The sequence below is a fragment of the Lepidothrix coronata genome, unplaced genomic scaffold, assembly GCF_001604755.1.
Source record: "Lepidothrix coronata isolate B3197 unplaced genomic scaffold, Lepidothrix_coronata-1.0 Scaffold94, whole genome shotgun sequence".
Lineage (NCBI taxonomy): Eukaryota > Metazoa > Chordata > Aves > Passeriformes > Pipridae > Lepidothrix > Lepidothrix coronata.
Window position 1 is genome coordinate 1,874,399 of NW_016690274.1, and position 18,061 is coordinate 1,892,459.

Genomic DNA, 18,061 nt, shown 5'->3' on the forward strand with positions numbered 1-18,061 from the left:
CTCAAACCTTAATAGCAAGTAAACTGACTGTAATGACACAGGCATGATAAGTACTACATTTACTGGTAAATATAGATATTGTATATCTGGAAAAGATTTGGGCACAGACAGATAAAGATCAGGATGGGTTTTAGTGTAAGATACAAGATAAAGAAGAAATAATAAAAGACGTGGTGATAGATTTAAAGCTAGGTCATTGTCTCCAGTTAACCCAAATTCTTCTGTGATAATAAATAATGCCTAATGTATGCTCAGACAGCCAACTTTTCTTCAGGACAGCAGTGTAGTAAAATTGAATTTTGTTGTCTCAATGATGCCTTTGTCATGTAGAAAGGGCCAAAATTCAGTTTTTCAAGCACATAATTGATTCACTGTTTTGTGGTCCTCTCTTCCACAACTGCATAGAATGCTATGCAAGAATCACAGAATCACAGAATATGCTGAGTTGACGGGAACCCACAAGGATCACTGAGTCCAACCCTTAGCCTACATGGGACCATCCCCAAGAGTCACACCATATGTCTCAGATATCTTCTTTTCTTTTGACCTTGTGTGAATAAAATTGCTCAGGTTTGCCAGAAAGATAAGTAAGTCCTTGGAAGTGCTAGTGAATACCCAGTATTCCTGTTAGCATGGGGATCCTCTAGCCATTACCTTTTTCTCTTGCACAAAGCTATACAGACTGCCTATATTTGCTCAGTTTGAGCAACAGCATGGGAACAATGACAAAAGGATGGTAGGCAAGAATTCTGTACCTCTTTCCTCATGCAGCAAGAAGCTTTTTTCTCTTGCCATCTGATATCCCAAATGATTGGTCTTTTCCATTCCCAGCTGTGGTGATGATGTTAAGTGTCAAGAGTACATTCAACACTTAGAAAGAAGTTCAAAGTTGAAAGCAAATAGCTGGAAAGTGAGGAATGTCAAATCCTTTAAAAAACCTTAGGCCATGTGGGAAACCTGACAAGATTCCCAAAGGGTTTATGGTCCAAGCCTGAGCAGACCAAGACCTGTGGTTCTGTGATTCCTGCAGTCGCTGTCAAGAGGCGAGAGAACTGATCTCTCTTTCCACCTTCCCACTTCTGGGCATGGATAGGCCTTGTAGAAGATGGTCTTGTGACAATACTTCTGTTTTCTTCCTCTCTCCCATTCGACAGACCTGTTAGAAATAAAAGATAAAGCAGACAGTAGGTTCATGGCTGCTTTTTATGGAAGTGTTTATCTTCTTATGAGCCTGCTGCCTTCAGATGCAGCCTGTCTTGTCTCCCTCAGAACTTGATTCCTCATTCCCGTAATTTCTTAGGGGGTGTGGATTACATGTAATATATTTTTCTTGCACTTAGAAAGACTACTCTTGTGCTAATATATGACACCTTTCCTTCTGTACCCCAGATATGGTAATATTTTAGTGCTGAGATGTGAAATTACTGTAACTTGCTCACCCACATACACAGAAGAATTGTAATCTGTTTCTTACTGTGCTCTGTAGGAACTGCCCACAAAGAACTTGGGTAGTCTTCAAACCTAGGATGGTAGATATTCTTAACAGAAATTCTTATTCCATGAGCAAAAAAAGAAAGTCATGGAAAATGAAAAATGCAATTTCTAAGCTCATGTGCTTATTAATCAAAGAATCACAGAATATGCCAAGTTGGAAGAGACCCACAAAGATCAAGTCCAACTCCTGGCCCTGCACAGGACCATCCCCAAGAGACACACCCTGTGCCCAAGGGTATTGTCCAAATGTTTCTTGAACTTTGTCAGGCTTGGTGCTGTGACCACTTCCCTGGGGAGCCTGTTCTAGTGCCCCAGCACCCTCTGGGTGAAGAACCTTTTTCTAATATCCAACCTAAACCTCCTCTGACACAACTTCGGCCATTCCCTCGGGTCCTGTCACTGGTCACCAGAGAAAAGAGATCAGTGTCTGCCCCTCCTCTTCCCCTCACTTCAGCAAAGTTAATTTAAATTGATATAAAAATCAAGAAAGTCTCTTGCTATTAGAAACTAAGCTATTATTTAAAAGTAATCCCAGATCAAAACTAAAATCTCAGAGGTCACAAATTTATGTGAAGAATCTTTTAGGATAAGTATCTGTAACCCTACAAGTGCCCCCTCTTTCCCTGTAATTGATTAAACCATCTTCAGAGTCAAAGTACTCTTGAATTCTAGGAAAGCTCAGCATCAGATACAAAATTTTCCCCTTTATGGATTTCTGGGTTTTATGTTTTCTTGGTTTGTTGATACACTAAGATATGTATACATACGTGTAAATACTTTAACAAACAGGAAGCAGTAACAAAAGCTGAAGGACTTCTTACATTACATCAAGAGTACCAAAAAAATTTGAAGGCCTTTGAAGTATGGTTGGAGAAGGAAAAGGAAAAACTTGACTGTTTATCACATCTTGATGGTGATGCCCAGGAGCAGGAGGCAACACTCCGAGATTTACAGGTACGTAATGTGTGACACTCTAAGTAAAACCAAAGAAAAGAAGAGAAAAATCTTGCTTGTAAAATAACAGAGTAATATTAATTGCCAAACAAAAATTGTATCGAGAACAACTTGCAATCACATTATATGTCAGCACTTTGCTGCTCAGATTGGTTCCTGTAAAGTTAGTGGAAATATTGTTGCTCATTTCCAGAAAGGTCAGGCCTTGAATGAAATCCCCAGGCATACTAATGTTTTCTTGAAAGTATTGAATTTGTGTTGGATGTTGGTCTGCCTCTTCTTTTCCGTGTGTTTCATGAAATATCAAAATATTTTCATTGGCTTTTCATCTTTTATTGCTTACAGTACAGATGCACCTACTTTCAGGCAGTTCCATTCATGTAGGCTAGCTCCCATGGTGAGGTGGGAAGATTATTACTGAATCACTTTAGTGACACTGAAAGGTGAACCTATAGTACTTCAGTAATTCCCCAGTTATTATCTTAAGCTGACTTAAAATACTTTAATATCTGTTGCTGAAATCTGCACTTGAGATATGAAATGTTTCTTACTTTATTCCAGATACTGAGAAGGTCTTTGTATGATCAGGGACTCTGCATATATTTTTTATTATTATAGTTTACTTTACAAAAATCCATTTTGAAAATCTGGATATATATCTCAAATGCAAACTAAGATAAAATACAATTGTTTTTGTTAAGATAATTTCCTTGTTATGTTTTCTACTCAGATTGAATCTCTTTGTACTTTTAATTAAGTTCTAATAAGCATTAAAATGCCACACATGTCCGGAACAGGGTATCAAAATTATTTAGGAGTGTTGTCTCAAACATATGTTAAAATTAAGATGTTTGTTTATTTTAAAAGATTAAAGCCTCTGTTTTTAAACATATTCAGTTGTAGAATCAGTCTTACATTTTGCTTGTCACATCTGGAAAGTTTCGAATTTAAGGCTGTGGTGAATGGGTTGCATCCATCCCGTGCTGGCTTGGGCAGCTAAGGTTTCAGCGCTGACAAACTTAGCATGAAGGGAAAGAATTTAAGCATGCTTTATCAATAATTTTCTGCAGTTCACTCGTCAAAAATAGTGATATTTAGTTTGCTTTCTAAGTGAGCACACTGTCACTGGTGTTCTTAGAGATAAGACTATCTCTAATATATGTTTAACCATAGATAACTAAAGGGAATCCCTAGCTGTTTTAAGTAGAACTAGGGGGTTTTCTGCCATATGTGAATTAAAAGTGTTAATGTAGGGTATGTAACTGTAACTCTGCCTTTACAGGACATGCAGGTCCACTGCACAGAGGGACAAGCATTACTGAATGCTGCTGTCCATGCCAGAGAGGAAGTGATTCCCTGGGGCATTCCCCAGATAGAAGACAGAGTTCTGGAATCCTTACGGCAGGATTGGCAAGTTTATCAGCACAGGCTTTCTGAAGCAAGAAGCCAATTAAATGCCACTGTGAGCAGACTGAGGTTAATGGAGAAAAAATTTCAGAAGGTTAATGACTGGTTAACAACGCTGGAGGAGAAAGTTGCTATCAGGACTGGGAGGCAGTCTGGAAGAGCAACAAAGGAGATGCAGCTTCAACAAATGAAGGTAAGGAATAGAGTTAAGGGATTCCTTAAACAAAATAATTCGTTAGGTTCCCATGTCGATTCCTGATTGCACTGTGAAAATGAGAGCAAGATTTGCAGTTTATTCTGAGGTGGTGCCTAAAATGATGGATCCGAGAGAGCTTTGTGCCTTCTGGGTCCAGGTTCCTGCCACTTTACTGGTAGAGGTATGGCTATACCAATGTTGAGATCTTGCAGGGAGATCTGGAATTCATATGCTCTGTGGTATGTGAAGACGTAACTGAGTACAAAGATTGATGCTGGAGTGGAAAAAATTTAATATGGTAGCAAGAGTAAAATGTGACCAACTGTGTTATGAAGTCTCCACTGTGTCGATGTAATAATTCTCCTTTAGTCACTGCAAGGAGAAGACATGGTTCTGAATAAACACAGGAAGCAGATTTGAAGAAGTTCAAGGTTACACTTTACAGCCACCTTTAAAACTTCAGGTGAATTCTATAGCAAGTCCAGGTTGCATTTCTATTATTATTTTGGGGGCGGGTGGGGGAAAGAAAAAAGCATTGAATCTGTTGTAATGAAATACAGTCCGTATGGTATGAAAAAACTTCCAGCATATTTGTTACATTAGCCTTCATCAGATTCTGTTTTATTTTCCAGTTGTAAATGCATGTTTACAACCATGTATTTGTTTTCCTTTTCAATGATTTCCTGACCTGGTTACAAATAAATCCCTGGTATGTTTAAGATGTTTGAATCGGTCATATACGCTTGCTAATTTCTTTGTCATAGAAGTGGCATGAAGACATTACAATCTACAAAGATGATGTAGAGGAAGTTGGGGTATTGGCTCAGCAAATACTAGAGGAAAGTCTCACTGCAAGTAGAATGGGAAGTCAGGCTACACAACTTACATCTCGCTACCAAACTCTTCTTCTTCATGTCTTGGTAAGTAATGAAAACTAATTTATTGTAACATCATACATTGTCAGTTAAGAAGCAAATATAAACAGACTTTTGTAATTAGACTATCAGAGTTTATTCATCACTGTAGACTCAATAACATAACATTCACATATATATTCATATATACACACACATAGATTTCATTGGATTAAGTGTATTATAGAAACATAATCAGGATATTGCAGTATAATGCCCTGTTACTATCTTTTTTGATAGTTTCAGTAGACAGATTCAGAATACAGTATGTTTGAATGCCAGTCAATCTCTAGAGAAATATTTTCAGGTTCTCACTGATACACACAGGTATGAAGAAAATTTGAATTGGTGAGGTACAGTCTTCAGGTCACTGTCAGTAGTAATTGCCTCATAGTACTGTAATCACAAATCACAATTCAAAGTTCAAAATGTAAGTACATTTCCAGTGTTTAGAATTAACTCAGTTTTAACATTAATGATTGCCGTATGTACACCCTGACAAGACCCCTGTAAGAATGATCCACTATTTATGAAAGCACTCTAACCTATGTGTTTACTCTTTGTATAACAGGTTTTATTAATAAATAGCGATTTATTGTTATCTTTAGCCAATAGCAATGATAAAAATCTGGGTGGTCCTTGTTTCTTCCCCCTACCTTCCATATTTGTTTGAAGGAGCAAATAAAGTTTCTGGAAGAAGAAATACGCTGCATGGAGGAGTCAGAATTGTCTTTTAGTGCTTACACAAATTGGTATGGAGCTACTAACAAGAACTTCAGAAATGTGATTACCAAATTTGACGTGGTTGATAAAACAGCACTGGAGAAAAAAGTGCAGAAACTAGAGGTACAGCTTTCTCAAATGCAATTTTTGTTTCTGTTCACTAAGAAGAGGCTATATGTTAACATACATCTTAAAAGTCACTTGAAATTATGACTTGCCTAGAGAAGCTAATGGGATAAAGACCACACAGTGTAACACTTTCTGTTCTTGTGTCATATACACGTTAGATCACAGTTTGGCTGTTGATGTTATGATAGTCCTAAATAGTATAATTCTATCCTTCCATAAGGCTTGCATATGTGTTTTGCGTAGATTAAAGCTTAAAATAAATTCCCATTGCAAGTATATTTTTCTACCAGTATGCACTCTGGCGAGAAGTGCTTCCTATTTCTCCTCATTGAAACAGTAGTAAAACTCACATTTTATCTCATAGTTGTAGATGATCTTTTCGTATGTCCTGCAGCTTAAGCTGCTTAAACATAATACACTAGGGGAAGGCTTTCATCTATTCCAGAATTTGGAGTATGAATTCTCTCCTAAGGGCCCTCAGTTTCTCTGTTATCTTCACAAGCTGACTGCAGAACAGAAGTATTTGCTTTATCTGCTTCCTTCTAGCTTACCACACCTTAACTCCAGGCAATTTTGTAATGAAAAGTCCACTTAGTTTCCTTAGCAATTTCATCTGTGTCCTTAGGAAAATAAAAAAATTGGTGTTAGCCTCTAGATAATGGAATTTAATGAATTTAATCTACTTAATTAATTAAAAATAAAAATAAAAACAAGGCAAGAGTTTCCATACATTTTCTGTTAACCAACCTTTCCTTTACAGCTGCTATTGAGTGATATGGACATAGGCCACAGTTTACTGAAATCAGCCCGGGAAAAGGGGGAGCGAGCTATAAAATACATGGAAGAAAATGAAGTTGACCAGCTAAGAAAAGAAATTGGTGATCATGTGGAACAGCTCGAAGAGCTGGCAGGCTCCATCAGGAAAGAGCACATGACTTCAGAGAAGTGTCTTCAGCTGGTAAAAGAGTTCTCAGACAAGTACAAGGCACAGACTCAGTGGATCACAGATTACCAAGCCATCTTACATGCTCCAGTAGAGCCAAAGAGTGAACTCTATGAGAAGAAGGCCCAGTTGTCCAAATACAAGGTAAAAAGGGATCATCTTATTGTACAATTGAATTGATTTTAACCTAGTGATTCTCAATAAATTCTCTGATCGGGTATCCAAGTTTCTTTATAGACGTATCTCTGATCTGGATGTCCTAGTCAGCATCAAAGTGAAAATGTGCGTGATAACTGTGTCTACAAACCAGACTGAGCCCCTGTGTTTGAAATGTGAACGTTCTAAAAGGGCTTGCACATCTGAAAATGTCCTGTTAGGGAGCAATATTCTCTTATGAGTACACATATAAGTAATTGCATTGATCTCAGCTGAGTCAATTGCTGTTTCGGCAAAGATAGAAATCATTTGGTCTTTCTTCACTGCAGACATTGTCTCTGTTTACACTGGCTTAATCAGCTTTCTGGTTAAAGCTGGATATTCCAGCTCAACTGATATCTCAGACAGTCAGCTGCTATGACCTCTTATGTTTTTAGTTAGGATTTTTATGAAGTGTTTGGGGGTTTTTTTCCAGTCACAAAAATGAGTAGAAAATTTGCCACCAAACCCCATTTCTTCTCCTCATGATGTTTTTGTAAAATACTCCAGGATTACAGATGTTTCACAAAATGTGTACTGTGTCTGGCTGAGTTGGAGCTAACTCTCCTCATAGCAGTCCATATAATGCTGTGCTTTACATTTGTGGCTAAAAAGAATGGTGTTGACAGACAAATGTTTTGGTTATTGCTGAGCAGTACCTACAGGGCATCAAGGCTTTCTCTCTGAAGCTGGCCACTACCCCTTGCCAGCTTCCCTACTCAAAGTCATATGTCATAGCTGTGTGCTTGCTTCTTACATGTTTGAGGAGTTGGTATCTCACTGTCATTTGGCAGATGCTGGCATGTGCCATGCTTTCTGAGCCAGAGGTACAAGGACGTGACAGGTCAGATTGCTTACTCTTGAGAGTACAGTGGTAGGCACTCCTTTGCACACCATCTCATTAAGGGGATGGCTTTGGTCATACTTTCCCACCTATTTTCAGAACTTGTTCCTCTGAACAAATTTTATCCCTAACACTTGCCCCTTCAGACATATTAACTCCTTTTGCTTCATCAGCTCCAGATTTTCAGCCATGCTGCTAGCCACTCACAAAAGGAGCAATTGTTTTTAGACGCATGCAGACTTGTCTCAGGACATGGCTGAGAAACATAATCCTGTACTGATAAACAAAGCTTATCTTATCTGGAGAGGATGATATATACCATAATAGAGGACTGTGCTTCAGATCAGAGGGAAGTTAGTGAAATACATCTTCGGTGATCAGTAGATATATTTTAATTCTTGCTTGCATTGTAGTCCATACAACAGACCGTTCTGTCCCATGAACCTTCAGTAAAGTCAGTGGTTGAAAAGGGAGAGGCACTTTTTGACCTGGTGAATGATGTGACTCTCAAGAACAACATTCAAGACCTTCAGAGCAGTTACCAGGAACTCTGCAGCAAAATAAAGGTAAAAAGCCAGGAATAAGACTTCCAATTTGCTATATATTTACCCCTCTTTAAGAAGTTAGTAAGCTATTTCATGCTGTCATGTCTGTACACAGAGCCAGCTACCTTTAATTACTTCTGGTGTTTTGTTATGGGGGGTTTTGGGGGTTTTTTTGTTTGGTTTTTTTTAGGGGGCAGACAGGAGCAGCAAGCAATTCTTGAATATGGATAAAACTACCTCGATATATTTAACAAGAGTAGCTGAAATGAATTTTAAGTGTGGCAGGTGAAGTCTTTGTACTTCGTAGCATTAAGGAGAAAGGTATCAGTGACTAGTCTGTACTATTGTTACTATAATTGCTTTTAATAGATTTCTAAATGCGTTAATTCTTGAAGAGACAGATATCCTTAAATTATGACATTTTCTCTTGTTTCTGCTTGATCTTCCACAACCCCTTTTTAATCTAGTTTAGTTGTTGAATAGAAGTCACTGAAGAACATAAACTGCAAGGTGGATATAATTTAATTCGACAAGGATGTTATCAATTAACATTGATTCATTAGTCCATGTGCATGTAGTACTTTGAAAGACCTAATGCCTCCGAGGACGTCCTAAAGTATGATTATTCCTAAAGCTTTTAATAGGTTATACTCCTAACAAGGATAAGCTCTGCAAACCATGTTAGTACATATGTTTGACCCACGCACCTTTAACTTGCCAATCCACCTAACAATAGGAGATGATTTTATTTTTTTCAGAGTTGACTTTTAATTTAAAGACATGCTTCTCATCTGCACCACAAAATTGATATCTGTTGCATCAGATATAATGTTGATGGCTTAAATTTAGAGAAGCTTATGAAAACTCTTTCTTAAAGAGAATAAATACATTTTAACTCAATGTATACATTCTTAATTTGCCTACCACAGTCACAGGCAATATGTATGTACAAAAGCTGTAAGTAGTAGGGACTCAACCAAAACATTTGGTAGGTCAAGTGCAGTCTCTCAAAGAGCTTGTGATAACTGTAAGTAAACTTAATGTCAGGGTGAGAGTGTTCATTTTATCAAAGTAAGGAGATCCTCAGTCTTCAAAGGATAGTATTTCATCTGGATTGAAAATACTGCTTGGTACCACAGAGTTTACTCACAGAAATAATCCCTTTGATGTTTTCCTTTACAGTCACTCATATGAGAGTCCCTCACAGGAATATAAATTTAGATGACAACTCTTATTATGCTTTCAAGCTCTTGGTGGGTTTTGGTTGGTTTGGGTTTTTTTAAATTCTTGTGATTTCCTGAATATTTAATTTAATTTTGATTATTGTGGACCTGCAGGCATGTGTTGAAACCTTAGAAGTGAGAGTAAAAGAACATGAGGATTACAATAGTGATTTGCAAGAAGGGGAGAAATGGTTATTACATATGTCCAGCAGATTGGTCAGCCCAGACCTTGTGGAAAGCAACAATCTTGAAATAATCACTCAGCAACTAGCTAACCACAAGGTGGGTTTGCTATTGGTAATCTTCCTTCTTCCAGTAAAATAGAATTTTCCATCTTTGCTTCTCGGCCTTCACTCCGGAGCTCTGATTATTTGTCATTCACTTGTTTTCTTCTGCTTACTGTTGTATAAATAAGTATCAGTGTCATTAACTCAGTTTAACAAATCTAGCTGTTGTTAGGATCATTTTATGGATGAGACTGTATCTACACAAGAGCTTTGATGTACTCTGATCTGAATTCTGTGTCAGTTTATTGCTGAGACTTCCTGGGAAATAACCCCCAAAAAATCAGTTTGGGGTCATTTTACTTCTAAGGTATTTTTTGGTCTGGAACTTCTAAGGTTAAAAAAAACTTCGATTTTTAATTTATTTTTTCATCTGTTAGGTTGTAGCATTTCCTCCATTGCTTTTATTCAAAGTATTGTTATGGTTGCTATTAGTGATTATCATTCAATACATCGATAGCCATTGCTTTCTGGAAGATAAAAGAAAGCAAAATCCAACCCTCTGCACCACTACCTGAAACTGAGATTCCAAGGGAAAATATTGAAATGTTTTAATGCTTTGTGATTAGTTGTTATTCTTCAAGTAACCTCCTTAGATAAAATTTGTCTGCACCAAAGTCTGTGGAAAGAACTGTCCACAGTGAAAGAGCTCATGGAATAAGATATGATTGAGCATGAGATTTCATTCTCATTACTAGTCACAAGAGAAGGTGGAGGAGCCCTGGAGGGCATGCAACAGAGGAAGATTATGAGTAGTCTAGGGGCCTGAGCATATAGTGTTTACACGTTATGACAGTGCTACTGATGTTTCTGTGGGATATCTGTGTAAAGATGTTTGACAATGACTTTACAATGAGCATACACTCTAATAGCTTGACTATGACAATACATGTTATTTGCAAACTTTTTTTCCATATCTGAAGAGTATTTAGAGGAGGGGAAAAAAAAAGTTCTGCACCACAGCATATTTCTTCAAAATTATTTTATCTGCTTTTTTAGGCTATCATGGAAGAAATTGCAGGATTTGAAGATTGCTTGAACAACCTTAAGAGTAAAGGTGATTACTTGATCAGTCAATGCGCAGAACATCTCCAAGCAAAGTTTAAGCAAAACATACAAAGCCATCTTCAGGGGACAAGGGACAGCTATTCTGCCATATGTAGCACAGCCCAAAGAGTAAGTCTTGTTTCAAAATAAATTTTTGTGCCATTTAAGAATAAAATGCCTTATTATTTCTGAGTACTTCTTTCTTTAAATAGTGAAAAACTCTTTCTACTGTTTTCTTTTAAACTGAGCCAGCAAGTTACTAATGTAGTGCTTTATCATTACTGTGCTACAGTTGAATTCCTTGTGATCCAAATGTTGTCTTGCAGCCAGCAAAACTAGTTGCCTATCAGTTCTTACCTTGATCTCCCCACACCCTAACTACCTTCAATGTTACACTAGCTTCTGAGCAGTTGCAGCAAAGAAATTAGAACTATTCCTACTTTAAAAACTAGGGAGAAAATTGCACTCTTAGTGTCAATAGTTTGCATACATACATAACAGGTCTCAAGTATGTGCAAGGAAATACTGTCTCTCTTATTAAAACCAGAATATACAGTTAAGAAGGGCTAGCTGGGTCATTCTGTTAAGCCAATTAGGAGATCAAACCAGTAGTCAAAAAACAAACAAACACAAAACCCCAAAACCAAACCAAGCAAACAAGCAAAAACTAAAACAAACAAAACCGCAAAACCAACCAACCAACCAACCAATCTCATACAAAAATCAATAGCAAAATGTTGAACAGGAATGAAATGAGACCATGCTCTTCATTTGCATCTTTATTTTTTTCTTTCCAGAAGCTGTGCATTAGATATTGTCAATCTTCTTCACATATTAGCAAGAAGCGCGAGAGCTTAAGGAGCCTTCAGCCTTTGGTACTTTGTACAAGGGCTAAAATAACCCCAGTCTTCATAATTCTGTTTAATCTGTGGTTTTCAAGGTGGGAGAAGAGAGACAATGGTGGTATTTGAAGATGTTATAAACTTACAAAATGTTTGATTTAGGTGTACCAGACTTTGGAACATGAACTCCAGAAGCATGTTAATCATCAGGATACCCTACAACAGTGCCAGACTTGGCTATCTACAGTGCAGTCAGAGCTAAAGCCAACTACCTGGACACCTTTCAGCCTGGCAGATGCAGTTAAACAGGTAAAAGTTCAGCACTTGAAAAAGCTGAAAAATTATCCTTAATAAGGTGAGTTTAGATATGATCTTTAAATTACTAGAAATTAGATATTCTCTAGCCTTCTCAGAAGGCTGAATAGCCTCAGTTTTCATTCCCAGCTCCAAAATGAATAGCTGGGTGAAAAATAACTGTAGGTAAAAGAATTAAACAGGGCTTTTGGTAGCCCAGCTTAATGCTTAGAAATACGTACCTGAAAAATGTTGTCTAATTAGATAAACCTGCTCAGATACTGCACAGATGTGTTTAGCAGAGAGGTTGTGTCTTTTTGCTTATCCATTTGTCCATCTGTCTACCATGTTACTATATGAGACCTGGTTTCACAGTACCATGGACACAGAGTCAGTTATCAGGCTATTAAAACAACATTTTTCAGCCTAAGAGCATAGAATTGACTCTAGCCAATATTAAGCATTAAGACTGCTTTTTTTGCTTCTTGATTATTTTCAGTAACAATGTGTTTTACATTGCATTTGTACCTTGTTTTTAAATTAAACTGGTATGGTGCTAAAAGTGCTGGAATTCAGAGCTGTCTCATCCAACATCTGGTTTAATAAAGACCTTGAAATACTAGAGATGGAGATCCACAAGGGTAGGGGAAGCAGGGGATGATAGTGGGACCAGCAAGGCAGCACCTTCCCATTGAAGTGCAGAACTGTAGCTCAAAGATTAGGTGAGTAGAGTCCCTCTGATGTCATCCACCAGCTGGTGACCATCAGGCTGGGGGGTCTGTAGGGGTGAGGCCAATCCCAGGGGAAGGTAGTGAGTCAGGGCCGGAAGGCAAGGCCAGAAGGATCAGCCAGACACAGATGCACCTATAGTGCAGCTCAGGTGAGTTCCACAGGTGTGTGAGGGACTGAGCTTAGCTTACCTGCATGGCTGCTGTATGCTTCTCCAGTGATCAGGTCCCAGCGGGACAGAGTCATAACTGGCCCTAAGCAGAAGACCCAAACCACAAGGAGGGGGAGATAGAGGTTGCAGAGAAGGGGGATAGAGGCTGCAGAGCCCTTTGGTGCACTGATGGCCCTGCTCTTCCCTGAGGATTAAGCACCTGTTCCTGTGCATGACTGTTCTTAGTGTGAAAAATAGTTTCCCTCATTTAGGAAGAATTCCCTCAGACCTTCCAAAATGCCACATACTACAGCCTCATATCCCTACAGCTCTTTGCTGGACTTGTGTCTGTTTGCTAGTATCTCTTTTATGAGGGAAAAGGGAAACTGGGCCAAATAAATTAGGGACAGCTGGACAAGTGTAAGTACAGGAGAATAATCACTTCCTGAAGCTTGTGCTCTGCTAATACAGTCATTTGGGGTTGCCACAAGGGCACACTACTGTTTTGTTCAACTTTGCCCGCAGGGACCCACAACAGGCCCTCTGCATTAGATGATCCTCTCCTCCCTGGGACTCTTATGTTATTGCCCTGCTTGTTACCATTCAGATAATAATTTTATTTTAGGATAAGGGAAGTCTTCATAGAGAGAAGTCAACTCCTATATGCAATGTTGAGAGCAAGAACCGTTAACAGTGTCATGTTGCCTCATCTTGCCAATCACAGATACTGGGAATGTTGGAAGGTTTTCAGAAGGTGTGGGAAAGTGTATTGTGAAGCTGAGCTAAATTCTTCATGATCTGTCAGACACTGGAGAATTTTACAGTTATAGGAATAGGCCACATTGATAATCCCATAAAGCCCTGCTTCCCATTCACATTGGGAAAGTCGGTCACCTTGTGTGTTTCTATCCAAAGCTTTATTTATAAAGAAAATGTTAGCTAATACATATGTCTCTAAGTCATTGGTAATTAGATGATAATCAAGCCTTTAATGGTTACTCCTTTCCATAATTATAACATAGCAGCCTTAACTAATAAAATAGTGTATACCTACATTTAATTTTAATAATAATAAGCTAAAGCAAAAATACTGAAATGCATGACTGTAATAAAATAAGGTATTATTTCCACAGTCTCAGAGTTCATTTGAGGACTGTCTTCCCCCAGGTTAAACATTTCCGGGCTCTGCAGGAGCAGGCCAACACATATTTGGATCTTCTGTGCTCCATGTGTGATCTGTCAGATGCCACAGTGAAGAGTACAGCAGCAGATATTCAACAAACAAAACAAACGGTACAAGATAACCACAACAACTCACTTTTAATCCTATTTAGAGCTTTAACAGCCCTGATCTGTTCCCTTTTAAAAAGGTCATATTGGGTAACAGTTTACAGAAATATCATCTTACTTTCTTCTTAAGTATTTCTTTAGAAATAGTTTTCTCTTTATCCCTTTTTTTTTTAATTATTAATTATTTAAATACATATGTTGCCATCCTGGTACTAATACAAAGACACACAGCAAAGGTTGCTAAAGGTATTTAGGCAATGTTACAAGATGTTGGTCTAAAGCCACAGAAATAACATTCTGTGGAAAAAAACCTGATCCAAATTATCTGTTTTCATAAAACACAATTCAGTATGTTCTTTTCTGTATTTTATTAAAGCTTAGACATATTTTATTGTTATTATTTATTCAACAATAGACTGATGTTCATAATAGGGTATATGAATATATTAGGAATATATTAATTATAATCATCATAAAAAAATTTTATGGTTCAATTCATAAATCAAAGTGCGTCTACTTCGGCATATTGATTTATAGAAGTGTACCTCAATTTTAAGTTTTAAAGTTACTTAGTACTTCATTTTAAAATAGAACTATAAATTACTGGAAAAGAAACATTATGAGCATTCCTGTTGTTGGAAACATGAAAAATTTAGTTTCACTTACACAGACACACAGTTGAAATTTTGAAACTACTTCTGCCAAGAGTAAGAATCTAATACATACAGTAACAGCATTCCATACCAGAGAAGCAAATTGTACAAATCCAGGTAATCCATAAAAGTATGGCAGTCTAAGTATTGAATAGCTGAAAAGCATCCCAAACATCAGAATAAGATTCCTCTTATTCTGATGTTAAAGTGCTGAGATATATTAAGCTGATTGAGTGTCTAAACCTTAAAGGCACCCAACTGCTGTATTTGGAGCGAAAGAAGCTGTGTCACTATTGGTGTAAGAGGATTGATGGGCTCAGATCCAGTAAGCATTCTTCTTGGCATTTTAGAAAAGACATATAAGCAAAATAACTGGGCTAAGCAAAAAAATGGAAGCGTTTAGTTTAAGCTTTTATTTTGCAAATGTGAATGCATGTAGGGTACAGCCTGGCAGTGTTCTTGGCATACAGTAGACTAAATTATACAGTTAATTTAAAGCTTTAACAGAGGACTGAGAACACTGAAATACGCAGAATCATAAATATACTTGCTTCTCTCAAGGGTGAATGATAATTAATTTCATTATTTTTGTTATCCCACAGCTTTCCTTTGATAGGTACAATTTTGTGACTTTTGAAGGTTAAGACTCTTTTTATGGATAATATTTGCCCCTTCAGAATCTAGTGTAGAAATTGCTTTAAGTACAGTATTGTGCTCAAAGGAAAAATGATATTCATCCTCCATTCTCCAAAAATAGACACATTAAAGTATTCCTACTCTTTTTCGTTTATTTTCTTCTAGATCGAGCAACAGATAAGGCATTCACAGTATTTGTCTCAAGGTTGGGAAGAGATAAAACAATTGAAAGCTGAGCTCTGGATATATTTCCAGGATGTGGATCAACAACTACAGAATTTAAAAAGGAGACGGGCAGAGTTGGAGCTAAACATTGCCCAGAATATGGTACTCAAGGTTAAGGTAAGGAGACTGGGTTAAGAACAGAAGGTAAGGAAGAAGTTCATCCTTTAGCTGATATTATTTTATGATATTATATGCACATATTGCATTCAATTGCTAATATGCTCTAAGCAAGAGCAGAAAAGTGTGTTTCGTTATTGATGTTACACGATGATTCAGAGAGCAGAAAACTGTTCTTTAGTGTTTTTCTGGCTTTGATTTTTTTAGCAACAGACATTTTTCAGGCTACTGTTCTGATTTGCCTTTACTTTTAGAGTACTAAATGCTGATCACAGTGGATCTGAAAATAAAATCTGCAAATTGGGCTTGCTAAATTCTTTGATTTCTGTACTTCTAAATAGTTAGGAGTATTTCAGAATTAGTCCAGAAGCTATTTGATGTTGCTGATCTCTGAGACTAGGTATGACAGAAACCCAGTTTAAATAATGAGACAAATGCCTTCAAATCTTCACTCATTCATTCCTGAAGAGAGAATTTTTATGACCATTCTGTACACATCACAAACATCAGTAAAGTAACAAAAAGAAAGCAGATAATTTCTTTATTAAATGATTGAATACTTGGGTTTTGCATTTTTGGTCTAGACTTTGCTTGTATTCCTTTTCTGATAAGCCAGGAATTAGATGAAAGGTAAACGGCACTTCCTCTTCATGTCTGTTGTACTCACATGTTTGAACAAAGTCATAGCCTTTGAAGATGCCTCAGTGCAATCTGTTATAACTAAAAGGTGTTATACTAGCTACCATTAGAGCCCAGGGAGAAGAAAGAGTCTGCATTTCTTCACTATTTCAGTCAGGAACTTTGAATTATAATGAAAGGGTGACACCTACTGTACTGTCAGATGTGGCACAATGTGTATTTTTCCCTATAATTTGCCCTGGTAAAGGAAGATGCCTAGTTCCATTTGAAGCAGTCATGAAGAGGAATGAGGCTGAGCTGGGCAATAACATCTCTGCTTCAGAAATCCTGGCAGCCTTTGGTGAAAACATATCTTCCCAACAAAGTGCTGAAGCTGAGAATTCTTTTTTAGTTACAGTTACTAGAATTTGGGAAAAGATTGTATTTGCCTTAGACAGCATGTAAGGGCTAAAAAAATATTTGATTAGCTTTATCTGTCAGTATATTGTATATTCTGCTTTTTGGGATCTCTCTGACTTCTTATTTGGTGAGAAATGTGTATGCAGATGAACTCCTTTAATTATTAGTTATTAACTAAAATAACAATCATACCTCGGTAATCACTGCCTTTTTCTCAGTGACAGTGATAATGGTTGCTATTACAGAAGTAGGAGCAATACAAAGTATCGATGTGGAGGCTCACTGACTCATGGACTCTGCTTCTTATTTTTAGTCCATAATGAAAAAGGAAACGGAAAAAAAATAAGCTAGAAACAGAAACGGTACTGGTAATAGGAATTATTCTCGGGATACTCAGACTATCTTGCATGTTTTAGTATATGGTGGGAGCTGTGCTAGTCTAGAAGCCTGGACAACAAGATGTGACTCAGTCGTGATTTCTGTTTATCACTGGCACTTGGAAGTTCCTCTGATTTGCTTTCACATCTATAACCAACTTGTGTTCACCTGACAAGATGGAGAGGAGGGTTAGGAGAGGAGAGAAGACACTTCCAATTAACATTTGCCTGGGCAGATAATTAGTCCTTACACAATTTATTTATTTCAGAGTTTTTACTTAAATTCCACTTTGAGTATGTGCCATTATACTGGTTTTTACTCATATCTATTTCAGGAATTCAGTCAGAAGTTACAGTCTAAGCAGTCAGCTCTTACCTCTATGACTGAGAAGATGAATAAGCTAACCCAAGGACAAGAATCACCTGAACACAAGGAAGTAGGAGAACTGAGCAACCAGTGGCTGGACCTCTGCCTTCAGGCACACAGTTTGCTCATGCAGAGGGAGGAGGATCTGCAGAGGACAAGAGATTACCATGATCGCATGAACGTAGTTGAAGTTTTCTTGGAAAAGCTCACAAAAGAGTGGGACAACCTAGCTAGGTAAAAAAGGAGTAGCATGCACAAAGCAAACATGTATATATGTTGAAAGAACTGTTTACAGAGTGTCTTTAAGTTGGAGCCACTAAAAATCCTTTTTTCTATGCTTAATTAAAAGCACTCCTCTCATTAATTATAAGGCAATTAATTACTTCAGTTGAAATGAAGAGAGTTTGAGAAGCCGAATCTTCAGTGTTTGTCTTTATGGCAAGT

The 18,061-nt window shown here is 37.5% G+C and overlaps 1 protein-coding gene across 9 annotated transcripts in view; it reads left to right on the forward strand.

Moving 5' to 3' along the window:
* Positions 1 to 18,061, forward strand: part of SYNE1 (spectrin repeat containing nuclear envelope protein 1) — a 306,473-nt gene that overhangs the window by 154,728 nt on the left and 133,684 nt on the right. For all 9 annotated transcript variants that reach the window (XR_001875992.1, XR_001875991.1, XR_001875994.1 and 6 more), the window contains 12 exons: positions 2,284 to 2,448; positions 3,731 to 4,048; positions 4,816 to 4,971; positions 5,641 to 5,811; positions 6,578 to 6,904; positions 8,213 to 8,365; positions 9,682 to 9,849; positions 10,851 to 11,027; positions 11,903 to 12,049; positions 14,082 to 14,207; positions 15,659 to 15,835; positions 17,586 to 17,851. Coding sequence is in view for 1 of the 9 variants with exons in the window: in XM_017821972.1 (XP_017677461.1) it covers positions 2,284 to 2,448; positions 3,731 to 4,048; positions 4,816 to 4,971; positions 5,641 to 5,811; positions 6,578 to 6,904; positions 8,213 to 8,365; positions 9,682 to 9,849; positions 10,851 to 11,027; positions 11,903 to 12,049; positions 14,082 to 14,207; positions 15,659 to 15,835; positions 17,586 to 17,851 (2,351 nt within the window). In the remaining 8 variants the exon portion in view is untranslated. The remainder of the gene's footprint in view (positions 1 to 2,283; positions 2,449 to 3,730; positions 4,049 to 4,815; positions 4,972 to 5,640; positions 5,812 to 6,577; positions 6,905 to 8,212; positions 8,366 to 9,681; positions 9,850 to 10,850; positions 11,028 to 11,902; positions 12,050 to 14,081; positions 14,208 to 15,658; positions 15,836 to 17,585; positions 17,852 to 18,061) is intronic.